The following is a 16496-nucleotide window of genomic DNA, read 5'->3' as shown; positions in this document are numbered from 1 at the left end:
TTTCCATTATTATGGATAATTGTGCCTTTTTAAAAAAAGAAGCAAATGTTCTAAGCAAATTTAAAAACAACCAAATGAGAATCACAAAAATTCCTACCTTACTAAGTTCTAAATACTTCCTGTTTTCTCCGGTAATTGAAGAAGCTGTCATTTTCTTACTGAGCAGGGCAGATTTATGTCCTCTGAATTTAAAAGAAGGGTAGGAAGATAGAAGGGATCCTGTTTGTGACAGTTTTGACTGGAACAAGTGATGGATCACGACATTTTCACTAGCTAGAAAATAAATAAATGAATATTGTAAGTGGCATTAAAATTGTTATTTACATTAAAATTTACTCCTTATCCAAGTCCTTCAACCACTGGAACATTCAGAGTGAAAATATAATTGGAGAGTTTATAGTTCCCTTTGTCTCCATGTTATTTTTCCCACTATCAATTATTCCATTTGATGAATTTTGACCATCTTTGCCCTTTGCCAAGAGTCCTGACACCAGGTTTCCCAATCCTTCACCTAAGCACTTGACCCTTCACTTTATAATTGTCACTTACTACTCTCCTAGCTATCTGAACAGAATCTTACCTCATTAACCCTAAGGGCCTTTAGTGCACTTGACCAAGTAATGAAGACGTAGATTCTGTCAGCAACTCCCCATTTCAGGAAAATAACTACCCAGGAACATGTTTCCCAATGATCTAACCTGTCTCTGTAAGTACCTATGAGACTATTTTGTACCTACTGATTTGTATTTCTTAATCTCTTCACCTTTTTCACCCAGTCCCCCAAACCCCCTCTTCTCTGGAAACCATCGGCCTGTTTTCTGTGTCTGTGAGTCTGTTTCACTTTTGTTTGTTTATTTTTTGATTCACATATAAATAGGGAATAAAGTGAATAAAATTGTAATAAGTATGTATGGTGCCTGGTGGGTACTGGAAATATCAGGAATACACTTTGTAAAGTATATGACTATCTAACTACTATGCTGTACACCCGAAACTAATACAAAATAATAGTGAATGTAAACTGTAATTGATACATAAAATACCTATGAGAGACCCTGTCCCATTTGGTTACATCAGTTGTTAGGTAAAAAGAATGCTCTCTTTTTCTAATCCTGTTAAGTTGCAAAGGTAAAAAGCAAGTTGATATATACTAGATGTTATATTACATAAATTCTAATAATTCTGGGCCCATATTCCTTTCTTGACACCTTGGGAAGAAAACTGGAGCAATGATGAATACATTTTTGGTTATGTATTTAAATAGCAGAGTGAAAACTATATATGGTATTTAAGGATCTAAGAGAAATTTTTCATGTGTTACCTATATCTATATGTAGACAAGCTTTTAAGCTTTAGTTTCCTTTTCTTTAAAATGACCATAACCATCCCCACTTTAAAGATGACTACAAGATGAAAATGTTAAATAATGTGTGTAAATCATTTAGGATCATGCTCAGCCCATCAGACAGTTAGCAGTGTTTAGTAGCAAAACACTTTACCTTTTCTATGCCCACATTATTTTGCTTGTCTAGGCTAACATATTTATTAGCAATATAATCAATGCAGCATCACTATATGAATAAACAAACAGGAAACTAGGGAGAACTGTCAGAGAAGAAAGATACATTTATGCAAAGCAAGAAGGCATAAAGGAGCCCTGCTGTGTTGGATTGAAATTAGAGATAACAGCATAAATTCATGACTTATAATATATAGCTACATATCTGTATATTTTCTATATATGTTTTGTATTTATATCTTAAATTCTGGAGTTCTGAAAGAGCCAAAAAGCTTAAATGAGCTTGCTAAGCCCCCATACCTTAACGTTTGCTAATACTAGTCTGCTCCAAAATAAATCAAGTCTTCTAGGACATGTGGTTGATTGTGATCTGAGGCAAGGGAGAAAATCATGGGACATCTTGGAAGGTCAAAATGCAAGGAAGTACTAAAAAAGATAATGACAACCTGTCAAAAGGATATAGGAGCTAGCTTGAAGGGGTTCTCACTGGCCACATCATGGGCAATTTCAGCACCAAAATAACAATAGTAATGCATTATGATTCACTGAGTAAAATAAGGGGGTCAAGAAGAAATTAGACTTTGAACAGTGGGCACATAATAGAGTATACAAATACAGAATCATAGTGTTGTATTCCTGAAGTTACCGTATGTGTTGTCAACCAATATTACATTAATAAATTTTTAAAAGAGGTGAGAAAACAAAAAGAATTTATGAGTCCATACTGACAATTAACTAATTAATTAGAAAGGGGACTTATTATAGTAGAATTCACTGTTAATGAAAAATTGGGGTTAGAAAATTATAACCTTGCAACCATAAAGAAATCATTAATTTAGGTAAGAAACATTCATTTAATGCAAAATCAATGTGTGAAAGTTTGATTAGGATGAAAATATTTACATTTTCTTAAAGCATTTCCTAACAAATTACTTATCAAAGAAAAACTAGTGACTTTTGATTAAAAAACCAGAGTGAGGCCACCTAAAAAGTGATCAAGGTTAATTGGTAAAGTTTTAAATGGGAACCTCAATTTTATAGGGGCACTATTATTATTTTATTGATGTTACATATTTTGATAATTTACTGATGTTATATAGATAATGTCCTTGATCTTAATATGTATACTAAAGAGTTTAGGCATAAAGATGAATGTGGCATATTCTCAAATGGCTCAAAAATATATGTATATACACACATGCAGCAAAGGAAGAAAGGAAGGAGAAAGGGAGAAAAGAATGGCAGGAAGAAAAAATAGAGTAAAAGAAAGAAAAGGAAACAATAAATCTGGGATAAGGATATAAGGGAGTTCTTTTTATTAATTTTGTCACTTTCTTTAAGTTTAAAAATATTTCAGAATAAAGTTAAATAATAAACATATATTACCATAGTCCCTTTAAAAAGTATATATATTTGTAGCAAATCTGTACAGATGGAACCACAGAGAAAATGTGCAATATGTTATTCCCAAATTGGGGTAAAAGACTGTAATAATTCACAAATACTAGACACAAATATCGACGAGAAGCTGTAACTGACTAGTTTCTGTCCTCCTCTGAATCATATTGTCAGACTGCATGAAGATATGGTGCTCTAGTGGTGTCCTACTGACACAGGAAGATGCCATCGTGCAATGGGACCCTAACATTTGAGCCCTACCACAAACTGACCAAATGGGAGGTGAGAGCAGGTGCCCTGGGACATAAAATGAGAAATGCTGTCATCGTTTTTCTTCTCAGAACCTATAAGAAAATCCCTGGTGAAGAGTTTTGGCCTTTCCTATCAAATGGGGTCACTTAACTGCAGGCTGTTTTCCTTCATGTTACTCTATATAGTACACACTGAAATGGGAAGAATCCTCTCTGGGGTCTATAAACATGGCATCAGGTGCCTTTTTTGTAAGTAAAATGGAGCAAGATAAGTGTCCATGGAGTATAAGCATGTATACAGAGATGCTCAGAGACAAAAGACTCTATAAAGCAATATGGACAGTAAATCTCAAATTTTCCTATTCTTATAAGCAGACTTAAAATACTAGGTTTAGACTCTTTCTGCTTTTTACTGAGTCAAGTAGAATTTATTTCTAACCTAGGCACAAATGGGAGGGCTTGCTGCATGTCTGCAATAACTATACCTCCAAGTTACCTGCCTGCACTTGGTCAGCCACCTCATAAATACAACTGTATTTGAATGGACACCACAATGAACCCTACAACCTTCCTCAACTGGGAGTTTTTTGATGATGTGAGGATTGAATTAGCACTGTATACAAAGTACTTAACAAGGTACTTGAAAATAGAAATTGTTATTAATAAACCATATTTTTAATAAAATTTACAGAATCAAAGCATTCCAATTCATAAAATATTATAACAAACATGCATCTTTTGTTCATATGATAGAAAGCATGTGCAACTATGATTCATGGGCCAAGTCTGGCCCACTTCCTGTTTTGGTCAGTAAAGTTTTACTGGAACACAGCCAAAGAGCCAAAATAACTTTAGGACTATATAAATATAACTACTCCTTAACTGTTAAGGAGTTGAAATTATATTCGGCCCTTTGAAGGCAACAACAAGGCTGATGTGGCCCCTGGTGAAAATGTGTTTGACATCCTTGGCCTAAAGTGTTTAGAATAAAAAAAAAATTCACTAGGTTTTATCTTGGAACTTGTTAGCAAGTTTTCATAAAAGAGTGATTTTAAAATATAGGGACTCTTTTAAAATAAGGAGAATTGCAATATCACTAGCTATCATATTCTCATTTTCAATATATACTCTGATACCCTAAAATACAAAAATAAAGAAAAAGTCATTGCACTAACTCGAAAACATTAGATCTTTACCAAATATATGGGTTAAATAAAAGTATGTATATGTAAAAGTTCAAATAGTTGAAAACTAGAAGACATTTCCAATGATAACCAATAGAATAAATTATTTCAATTTTTTTCTTCTACACAATATTATTCCAAGTCCATATTTTTATCTTTAGTCTCAACCTTTAAGAGAACTCACAGAAATCCTAAGTTCTAAGAGGCAAGGAGAGTAATTCTCGGTGATGGGAAGATGGCGGCTTTACTCTAGGCAGCGTTTTTCTCAGCTTCTGTGAAGAGGAGGGAAACTCGTGGATCGGTGGAGAAACAGAGCAAGTGGACTAGGTTACTGAATCACTTTTGAAAGCAGGACATCAAAAATTATTGCGATCACGGAAAAACCAGATGGACCCCAGAGTCTGAAAGAATGTGGAAGTGAGATCCAGAGAGCCAGTGTGCTCAGGAGCACCCAGCGTACCTGACAGACTTGCTGAGAACTGGGCTGGGAGAGAGAGAAGCATTTCAAAGGTCCCTCAGCCAGCTGAAGCCAGCAAGATCAGAAAATCTGGTCTGGCAAGTTAGAAACCAACAAGAGAGTAGGGGGAAGCTGTGAACACCAGGATACATGAAGGAGATTGCACCACTGAATCTCACAAATATTCTACCACAGAAGTTCACACCATAATTACAGGGAATCAGAACAGATCAAATTAACAAACAAGAAGAAAAAAGAAGAAACACACGGACAATGAGAAAACAAAGAAACAACCCCCAACTGAAAGGAAACGAGGAAGCCTCAGGAAAAATACTAAATGAAATAGAGGCAACTCAACTATCAGAGAGTGAGTTCAAAACAATGATTACCGGGAAGTTCAATGAACTCACATTGAGCTTTCAGAAATTAGACGGAAACTACATCAATCTCACTGCAAACTATATAAACATGAAAAAGGAAATAGAAACTCTCAACAAAGGTCAAGAGGAAATAAAGAATACAATTTCTGAACTGAAGAACACAGTAGAAGGAATAAAAAGCAGGATCGATGAAGCAGAAGATCGGATTAGCGAGCTGGAGGAAAAAGTAGAAAACAACATCCAGAAAGAGCAAGAAAAGGAAAAGAGGCTCAGAAAGAATGAAGAGGGATTAAGAGAAATGCAAGACAATATGAAACGTAATAATATCCGTATAATAGGGATACCAGAAGGAGAAGAAGAAGAGCAAGAGATCGAAAACCTAGTTGAACAAGTAATGAAGGAGAACTTCCCTAATTTGATGAGAGAAAAAGTCACACAAATCCAGGAAACACAGAGAGTCCCAATCAAGAGGAACCCAAAGAGGCCCACCTCAAGACACATCATAATTAAAATGGCAAAATTTCAAGACAAAGAGAGAATCTTAAAGGCAGCAAGGGAGAAAAAGGAAGTAACATACAAGGGAGCCCCAATAAGGCTAACATCTGACTTCTCAATGGAAACACTTCAAGCCAGAAGACAATGGCAAGAAATACTCCAGGTAATGAGAGCCAGAGGTCTGCAACCAAGGCTACTATATCCAGCAAGGCTCTCAATCAAGATAGAAGGCCAAATAAGAAGCTTCCCAGACAAAAGAAGTCTAAAAGAATACACCTCGACCAAACCAGCTCTGCAAGAGATCCTAAAGGGACTGCTTTAAGGAAGGGAAGGAAAAGAGAGAGAGAGAGAGAGGAACACACATACATAAAAGAAAATGAATAAGTACCTATCAATAATAACCTTTAACGTAAATGGATTAAATGCTCCAATCAAAAAACACAGAATAGCTGAATGGATAAGAAAAAATGACCCAAATATCTGCTGTCTACAAGAGACCCACCTCAGGATAAAAGACCTACACAGGCTGAAAGTGAAGGGCTGGAAACAAATCTTCCAAGCAAATGGACAGGAAAAAAAAGCCGGGGTAGCAATACTCATATAAGACAAAATAGACTTCCAAAAAAGGTCCATAAAGAGAGACCCAGAAGATCACTTCGTGATACCCAAGGGAAGAATCCATCAAGAAGACATAAATATTGTAAATATATATGCACCCAACATAGGAGCACCGAAATACATAAAGAAAATCTTAGAGGACTTCAAGAAAGATATGGACAGCAACACAATTATAGTGGGAGATTTTAACACCCCACTTCAAAAATGGACAGATCTTCTAAACAAATATCAACAAAGACATTGTGGCATTCAACAATACCCTTGAGGAAATGGACTTTACTGATATATACAGAGCCCTCCATCCAAAAGAAGCTAAATATACATTCTTTTCAAATGTACACGGAACATTCTCAAAAAATAGACCACATGATAGGACACAAAACAAGCCTCAAGGATTTCAAGAAAATTGAAATCATACCAAGCATTTTCTCAGACCACAAGGGACTAAACCTAGAAACCAACCCGAAGGAAAAAAATCCAAAACACTCAAAATCATGGAGATTAAATAGCATGCTATTAAACAATGAATGGGTCAAGAATGATATTAGGGAAGAAATCAAAAGGTTTCTGGAAACAAATGAAAACGAACTCACAACAACCCAAAACTTATGGGACACAGCCAAGGCAGTCCTGAGAGGGAAGTTCATAGCTATACAGGCCCACCTAAAAAGGTTAGAAACATTCCAAACAAACAACCTAGCCCTACGTCTACAAGAACTCGAGGAACAACAACAAGGGCAGCCCAGAGCAAGCAGAAGGAAGGAAATAACCAAGATCAGAGCAGAATTAAATGACACAGAAACTAAAAGCACAATTCTAAGGATCCATGAATCCAAGAGCTGGTTCTTTAAAATTATAAACAAAATCGACAAGCCTTTAAGCAGACTCATCAAGAAAAAAAGAGAGAAGACACAAATAAACACAATCAGAAATGAAAGAGGAGAGAATACAACAGATACCACAGAAATACAAAGGATTGTAAGAAATTACTACAAAGAACTATGCCAAGAAATTTGAAAACCTAGGTGAAATGGACAAATTTCTAGAAAAATACAATCTTCTGAAACTCAATGAAAAAGAAGCAGAAAGCCTGAACAGACCAATAACAACAAAAGAAACTGAAGCAGTAATCAAAAAACTCCCCACACACAGAAGCCCTGACCAGATGGTTTCACAGGAGAATTCTACAAAGCATTTAAGGAAGAGCTAACCCCTATCCTTCACAGACTATTCCAAAAAATCCAAAAAGATGGGAGTCTCCCAAATTCTTTTTATGAGGCTAACATCATCCTAATTCCAAAACCAGATAAAGACACAACAAAGAAAGAAAACTTCAGGCCAATATCACTGATGAACATTGACGCTAAAATCCTCAACAAAATACTGGCAAACCGCATCCAACAATACATTAAAAAGATCATACACCATGATCAAGTGGGATTCATTCCAGGGATGCAAGGATGGTTCAATATTCGCAAGTCAGTAAATGTAATACATCACATAAACAAAGGCAAAGACAAAAACCACATGATTATATCAATTGATGCAGAAAAAGCATTTGACAAGGTACGGCACCCATTCATGATAAAAACACTCGGCAAAGTGGGAATAGAGGGAGCATTCCTCAACATAATAAAGGCCATATATGAGAGACCTACAGCCAACATCATAATCAATGGGCAAAAATTAAAATCTTTTCCACTAAGATCAGGAACAAGACAAGGTCGTCCACTTTCACCACTTCTGTTCAATATAGTACTGGAAGTTTTAGCCACAGCAATCAGACAAGAAAAAGAAATAAAAGGCATCCAAATCGGAAAGAAGGAAACAAAACTGTCACTGTTTGCAGATGACATGATAGTATACATAGAAAATCCTATAGACTCTACCAAAAAACTGCTTGACCTAATAAATGAATTTGGCAAAACAGCGGGATACAAAGTCAATATCCAGAAATCAAAGGTATTTCTGTACACCAACAATGAAACAGCAGAAGCAGAGATCAAGGAAAAAAATTCCATTTGAAATAGCAAAAAGAAAAATAAAATACCTAGGAATAAACCTAACCAAAGAGGTAAAAGACCTGTATTCAGAAAACTATATAACACTCAGGAAAGAAATCAAGGAAGACACAAACAAATGGAAACATATACCGTGTTCATGGATTGGAAGAATTAATATCATCAAAATGTCCATACTACCCAAAGCAATTTACACATTCAATGCAATTCCTATTAAAGTACCAATGGCATATTTCACAGACATAGAACAAACACTTCAAAAATTTATATGGAATTATAAATGACCCGAATAGCTGCTGCAATTTTGAGAAAGAAGAGTAAAGTAGGAGGGATCACAATACCTGACACTAAACTATACTACAAGGCCACTGTAATCAAAACAGCCTGGTACTGGCATAAAAACAGGCACATAGACCAATGGAACAGAACAGAGAGCCCAGAAATAAACCCAAGTCTCTATGGTCAATTAATATTTGACAAAGGAGGCAGCAACATAAAATGGAGTAAAAATAGCCTCTTCAACAAATGGTGTTGGGAGAACTGGACAGCCACGTGCAAAAAAATGAAACTTGAGCACCAACTTACACCATATACAAAAATAAATTCAAGGTGGATAAAAGACTTAAATATAAGCCGTGACATCATTAAAGTCCTAGAGGAGAACGTAGGTAGGAAAATCTCAGATATTTCATGCAGAAACTTTTTTACTGACTTGTCCCCTAGAGCAAGGGACATAAAGGAAAGAATAAACAAATGGGACCTCATCGAAATTAAAAGCTTCTGCACAGCTAAAGAAAACAGTATCAAAATTAAAAGAGAAACAACTGTATGGGAAAACATATTGGCAATGATACCTCAGACAAGGGTTTAATCTCCAAAATATATAAAGAACTTACAAGACTGTACTCTAAGAAGACAAGGAATCCAATTAAAAAGAGGGCAAAGGACTTGAACAGATACTTCTCCAAGGAGGACATACAGAAAATCCAAAGACACATGACACGATGTTCAATATCGCTAGCTATCAGAGAGATGCAAATTAAAACCCCAATGAGATACCACTTCACACCAGTCAGAATGGCCATCATAAACAAAGCAACAAACAACAAGTGTTGGAGAGGTTGTGGAGAAAAGGGATCCCTAGTGCATTGCTGGTGGGATTGCAGACTGGTACAACCACTATGGAAAGCAGTATGGAACTTCCTCAGAAAACTCAAAATGGATCTGCCTTTTGACCCTGCAATTCCACTGCTGGGACTCTATCCTAAGAACACTAAAACACCAATTCAAAAGAACCTATGCATCCCAATGTTCATAGCAGCACAATTTACAATAGCTAGATGCTGGAAGCAACCAAGATGCCCATCAGTAAATGAATGGATCAAAAAACTATGGTACATTTACACAATGGAATTCTATGCAGCAGAAAGAAAGAAGGAGCTCCTACCCTTTGCAACAGCATGGATGGAGCTGGAAAACATTATGCTAAGCGAAACAAGCCAGGCAGTGAAAGACAAATACCATATGATCTCACCTTTAACAGGAACCTAAATAACAAAACAAAGAAACAAACAAAATGTAACCAAAGACACTGAAATAGAGGCCAGACTGACAGTGCCCACAGAAGAGAGTAGAGGGAATTTAAGGGGACAGTGGGAAGGGTTCACAGGAACAAACTTAAAGGACACATGGTCATAAACTAAGGAGAGGGTGGTAATGGGAGGGAAGTGGGGAGGGGTGGGAGGGGGGACTAGATTGGGAGTAAAAAGGAGAAAGCTGTATTTGAACAATGATTAAAAAATAATAATAAATAAATAAATAAAAGAAAAAAAGAAAAAAAAAGAAGAGTAATTCTCCATGAAAAACAATGTATTGCACTTGGGGTGGTGAACACACAATACAATGTACAGATGATGCATCATAAAACTGTACACATGAAACCTATGTAATATTATTAATCAATGTCATTCAGATAAAACCAGTAAAATAAACAAATAAACAATAGAAATATATTGCAAGTGCGATCTTTGTTTTAAGATAAATATGTTCCTCAAATCAGAAGTGATATGGATGTCTTACTTCCAGCTCAAAGGCTTCCACCTGTTTCATGAGAGACTATCGTATGCTTCTTTCCCCAGGAAAGATAAATGACTCTATCTCACTCAAAGCAACTTCAAGCACAAAAGATATGTTTTAACTCATTGAAAGTGTTATTAGGAAAATGTGAATCACTGCAGAACTGCTATTAAGAAAATAATTATTGAAAGAGGCAATTCTATATTGACATACATATAATTATAATATATAAATGTAGTATATAGTATTATTAATTGTATAGAATTATAGATATATATATACATACATATATATGAAGTACTAAGGTTCATGAAGTAGATGAAACCTATAAATTTATATTGCAATATGCATATATGACTGTATATGCATACATATAAATTTATACACTCCTTCTATTGTACTTTGTGAGCATTAGTTCTTTATGTGAAATATGTAAGAATAAACTACCCCTTAGGTGTGTTCCAGAGTCATCTTAAGTAACAGAATTCACCCTGCTGTGGCAAAATAACTGTGGAAACCATGTTCATCTTCATTAGTCTTCACAGCAGAGCTTTTTTATATTCATAAACTAGAGTGTTAAAGGTGCTTTAAATTTCTATCTGCTAAAAGCTTAGTTAAATTATGGTTTCTACTAGACTCCAAATTAAATTGTAACCAATGTATAGTGTGAAAAGATTCACTCTTTATTATTCTGAGCATTAGAATGTAAAAGAATTCCAATTATCCTTTAGCTGGTGGCATATTTTATAGGACAATGTTCAGAGAAATAAGAAATGTGTGGTATTTTCACTGTAGGAGGGAAAAAACTTACTTTTCATCACAAATAGAAGATTTTGTGAAAGGGAGTCTTTATTTTTTTCAACTGCTCCAACAATTTCATACATTACCTATGATAAAAGAAAATAGCATAATTACTAATGATGAAACATGACCACAAAAGCAATTTCCTTTACAGCAGGGGGCCCCAATCTTGGGGGCCATGGACCGGTACCAGTCTGGGCCTGTTAGGAACCAGGCTGCACAGCAGGTGAGCTTGAATAAAATGCACTTGAATCATTCTGAAACCATCACTCACCTCCCCAGTCCCTGAAAAAAACTGTCTTCCAGGAAACCAGTCTCTGGTGCCAAAAAGGTTGGAGAATACTGCTTTAAAGAATAACTTGACCTGGCTGGCGTAGCTCAGTGGATTGAGTGGGGGCTGGGAAGCAAAGTGTCCCAGGTTCGATTCCCAGCCAGGGTACATTCCTGATGTACCCTGGCTGGGAGAGAGACATTGATGTCTCTCTCTCTCCCTCTCTCTCTCTCTCTCTCTCTCTCTCTCTCTCTCTCTGTATCTCCCTCCCTTCCCTCTCTAAAAAAAAATAAATAAATAAAATCTTAAAAAAAAAGAGAATAACTTGACACAGGGGAAGTTTTAAATTATTCATTAAAAAGCATCTTCAGGTCTTAGAGTTCATGTTATATGTAGGTTCAAAGCACTCACCCATGTGCTGTCATTTTGCACATTAAACAAGGGATACCTCTCCCATTCTAATTTGCAAAGCCCTCCTCTGATTTTGATTTTAAAAGAATGTGGTGGTGACTCACATTCACGTAGTCCCCTTTATTCTTAAAAACTCTAACCTATGCAGAAAACTCACTAAACCAAATAGAAAGACTCTGTGACACTTTGAAAAGAAAATGTGATATCAGTTTAATGAATTCAACAGTCTCTTTATTAAAAGGTCCTTTTGTATTTAAACCATTAATCTGAAACCTTTAAGATGAAGAAAACATATGAAAAAGTAAATTCTGGATTATCTAAGGACAGTTTACTTATAAATATGCTTAAATGACTTCATTGTCTGCTTTTATTGATGTTCCACTCTGGCCTGGGAGACTTGGTCTTTGAAAAGAGACATAGCAGCATTATTTACAATAGCCAAATGCTGAAAACAGCCTAAGTGCCCATCAGTAAATGAGTGGATCAAAAAACTGGCACGTTTACACAATGGAATACTACACAGCAGAAAGAAGGAAGGGACTCCTACCCTTCATGACAGCATGGATGGAACTAGAGAGCATTATGTTAAGTAAAATGAGCCAGGTGGTGCAAGATAAATACCATATGATCTCATTTATAAGTGGGACCTAATCAACAAAACAAGCAAATGAGCAAAATAGAACCAGAGACTTGGAAATAAAGAACAAACTGACAGTGACCAGAGGGGAGGGGGGAGGGAGAAAATGGGGGGAAGAAGGTGAAGGAGAAAACAAAGGAGCATGAATAGAGGACTCATAGGCATGGACCATGGGAGAGATTGGCTGTGGGAGTGGAGGGACGGCGTAAGGATGTGCAATGGGGAAAAAGGTAGGACAACTGTAACTGTACACAATAAATTTTTAAGAAGTAAGAAAAAAAAAGACTTGGTTTTATTGCCTCTCCCAGTCTCAACTAAGTGTGAACTCTAATGTAGTCTCAAGAAGTCAGATCAGCCATAAGATTTGTCCATTTCAATAGCTGCATCTGCTTCTTGTGAAAACATGTTGAGGTGTGGCACTATGGTCAGGTGTCATGGGTTGTCCTTTGCCCTAGGTGGGTCAGGACTGAACCAAGGGAGGCAGCCTCCCAGTGAATGACCCCTCTTCATGCTGCATCACCCATGAGGGAGTATGGGTCATAAGACCAATAACGGCAATAATCAGCCCAGTCCTTTTGGAAATTTAACTAGATAGCCCCAAGAGGACTGTCTCATTGGCAGCAATAGGGGACTAAACAGAAAAGGAACCCATGAGAAAGAGGCTATGTGTCTAATGAGAGGAACACAGAAAAAGGCCAAATAACCCCTAATGAGCTTGCTTCCTAAGTGGCTTTCAAAGTCTAGTGCCTCACCATGCCATCCTTACAAAAAGCCTTCCCAAGTCTTCATTCTTTGTTGTTAGAACTTAAATGGCAGAGAAATCTCCAAGATGTCCTGAAGTTTCTCATATTTTTCCACTATGAATTTGGACCACAAGACTGGTTGAGCTGAGGCAATGCCAAAAAACTAAACAACTTTCAGATACTCCTAAATCACTACCTAATTGCCCAGTTTGCTCTTGTGACAGAACATGGCTTATCAATATTAAAATGTGAACTATATACTATGTTACATATCATACATTGTTGAATATGAGCAATTTTTATACAATCTAGAGTAGAGCTTCTCAGCCAGGGGCTATGGTGACTCCAGGGGACACTTGTCAGTTCTGAAAACATTTGTGTTTGTCACAATGGAAGGAGTGAGAGGATAAAAAATGCTACCATAGTCTCCATTCTACAGTGTACTACACAACTCCACAATGAGGAATTATCTGGCCTAAATGCTCATAGTGTTGGGGTTGAGAAACTTTAATCTAGAGATTCCTCTTCTCTGTGCCTTCCTGCATTAGGAGAGCAGTGCCCAGTGAAACCATGGAAGAGAAGTCAGAACACATTCTCCTAAGCCACTTTGAACCTATGTGGACTTGGGCAAGTCATTTAATGTCCTACAGCTGATCCTGTAGTGAAGTGCTGTCCTCTATATGGCTCATTCTATCCTAGTTTTTTCATGGGAATGTGATGAGTCTGAATTGAACACACACACGCACACTCAAACACACATGTGCAGTTGGACTACCTGATTGATTTTCTCTAAATAACATTCCTTGATTGCCTTTGCTTCTGTTCTGTCCCTGCTTTGTGATGGCCATTCCTAACTTCTTCAGCAAACTGGACTTATACCTTGAGGGAAGTGACAATGGTATGTTCAGCTCTGGGAATAAAAAACCAAAAATCTAACTCAACAGTTGTTCATGTCAAACTTCTGATAAATCCTCACTATCTAAGAAAGATGTCCATGTCCCCTAATAAAATCCTTTGATATATGGCATATTTCCAGGTGCTTCCTATCATGCTTTTCTGCTCACTTTCTGCCACTGTGATCCAAAATTCTTAACAACACTCCTGCCTTTCCATATAATAAATTTCCTTCCAGTGTTTCCAGCTGCAAATGCCAAGTCTTTTTTCCAAGGCCCAACTCTCCAGGAGGCATGAATCTGTGGTGGAAAGAGCACCAGCCTTGCGTGGCAGCCCACCTCTCCAGCAAGCCCCAGTGCCTGGAAGGTAACCTGGGTCAAGATATTGATACTTTATGACTTCTCATCTAAAGAATATGGAAGGTAATGTAGATGTCTCTCTCTCTTTCTCAAGGTGATTTTAAAGATAAATGAAAAAGCTTGTCAGTATCTAGCTTTGCATAATACCTGTAGTTTTCTAATAATATCCCTCATACCTACTTCTAATGTTCTCCCACATTGTCTTCTCAGAACTTCTCAGAATATTTTTACATTATGGACTTGAGAAAGATTCATGGAGTCATCTATGTTATCTATTCTGAGGTGGCTAAATGGGCTGCTTATCCAAAAAGGTGACTCTCATCCTGTACTTGTAATTTTTCCAGTCAAAATTCATTCATTACTTTACGAAAATTTTTTTTCTAATAAAGCAAGTCCCCCTGAAAAGCTAGGCATGTGATATTCATCAGCCTTAACATCTGGATCTTACTGAGACCAGTGGCTTCTGGGAGGCAGAAGAGGAAAGAAAAGAGAAACCATGGAAGCTACAAAACAGTGGGACAAGGCCACCAGGTTCCTGGGCACTTCAAAGGGCAGTGAACCTCAAAGCTTAGCTGAACGGACAGAGAAATTTCTATGAAAGGGAAACCACCAAGGAAGAACTCAATGTACCCTAAAAATCCCCTGTATCTTGGTGAGTCTGTGATGTCATGAGAATAGATAAAGGTCTGTCCTCTCAGCAGTGTTTCCGGGGTGTGGGGGACATAACAGGAGCTGCTGAGCCAGCAGGAAGCAGGTTTTAAGCAGAGGCATTTCTAGGTCATTCAGCACAACTGCTTTGCTCACAGCCCTACTCTTCCTTTTCTTGCTGTTTTGCTATTTGAGGGATGAGACAAGAAAACCATGAAAGTTGCAAATGATAGAGACCAAGTTAAATTCTTTCCTTTTCCCCTCTGTCTTCACATTTTTTTTTCATTTTAAGGATTGGAAGATAGGGTTCATGCTATAAATGACAGTGTCCCTCATGCATGTAATAGAGAAATTTATATGCATGCAGCCTAATACAAGTCTTTAAGAATATTTTCATGTATTCAAAGATTTCCTTTGGAAAGATTCTGTTCAATAAAATGACTCCAAAGGAAGTTTAGCATTTTGCTTATGTTTCAGCAGTGAGCAATATTCATCTAAATGCTTCTGTGTGGATGCCAAATGAGGGGTGCAGTGTAAACCAGGGAACCTGGCAGTGTGCTGCTTTTTTGGAAGTACTTGCTGTAACACTCTGGTACTGCAATAAATATAATTAAAAGATAAATTAAGTTAGCTATACATGAAAAAGGGAGTATAAAACTTTCACCATGGTTGTGAATTACAATTCTGCAAAATACCTTTTTTTCCTGGGTACACAAAGAAAAGTTATGAAATGCCAAATCACATGCATTTTCTTTCTCTGTGAAGGCTGTCAGGCTCATGCTTGGCTAATCACCAAGGAAACTGAAATCCTAAGGTGTGAGAGCTCCACGGCAACAGCTCCAGCCACCATCACTGATGTGAATTCTATGAGTTGCAGGCAAGAGCAGGTGGCTTGTTCGACCTTGATAAAGAAGGTGGTGTGGTGTGCCAGAGCTGGGGCTTAGTGTGTTTCTGATGTCTGCAGACTCAGCCCCAGTTCCCATGCCTGCTACACATTGGGAGGTCAATGAGAGATTTCAGAATGTGTGCTAAACTGAGCATCTATTCTGTGGCTAATAATACCTTCAGAGTTTCTGAAAAGGTACTTCATAGATTACCTATAGGAAGACATCCTCTGGTATTCAATAAACATGCACATTCTTTAAACCTAGCCCAGACCTCTTTAATCATCATTTACAAGAATGTAGACAAGAAACTTGCAGTTTTATCTTGTTCCTCAGTTGATTCTAGGGCACATTCAAGTTTGAGAGTCACGGCTCCAGGTACTAGTGATTCATGAAATTCTGTGAATTCTGTCCTCCTATGTGATGCTCCTATGAGGCAGAAGATAAGG

General features: G+C 37.1%; 1 protein-coding gene across 3 annotated transcripts in view; it reads right to left on the bottom strand.

Moving 5' to 3' along the window:
• The window catches only part of MYO16 (myosin XVI), a 627599-nt gene that overhangs the window by 163000 nt on the left and 448103 nt on the right, over nt 1-16496 (bottom strand). For all 3 annotated transcript variants that reach the window (XM_045821913.1, XM_045821912.1, XM_045821911.1), the window contains exons 24-25: nt 11211-11286; nt 98-273 (exon numbers count right to left, since the gene is read on the bottom strand). In XM_045821913.1, the coding sequence (XP_045677869.1) occupies nt 98-273; nt 11211-11286 (252 nt within the window). The remainder of the gene's footprint in view (nt 1-97; nt 274-11210; nt 11287-16496) is intronic.

Source organism: Phyllostomus hastatus, unplaced genomic scaffold, assembly GCF_019186645.2.
Source record: "Phyllostomus hastatus isolate PE091 unplaced genomic scaffold, TTU_PhHast_1.1 phas_scaffold_46, whole genome shotgun sequence".
NCBI classification, from domain to species: Eukaryota; Metazoa; Chordata; class Mammalia; order Chiroptera; family Phyllostomidae; genus Phyllostomus; species Phyllostomus hastatus.
This window is presented reverse-complemented; position numbering and strand designations above follow the sequence as displayed.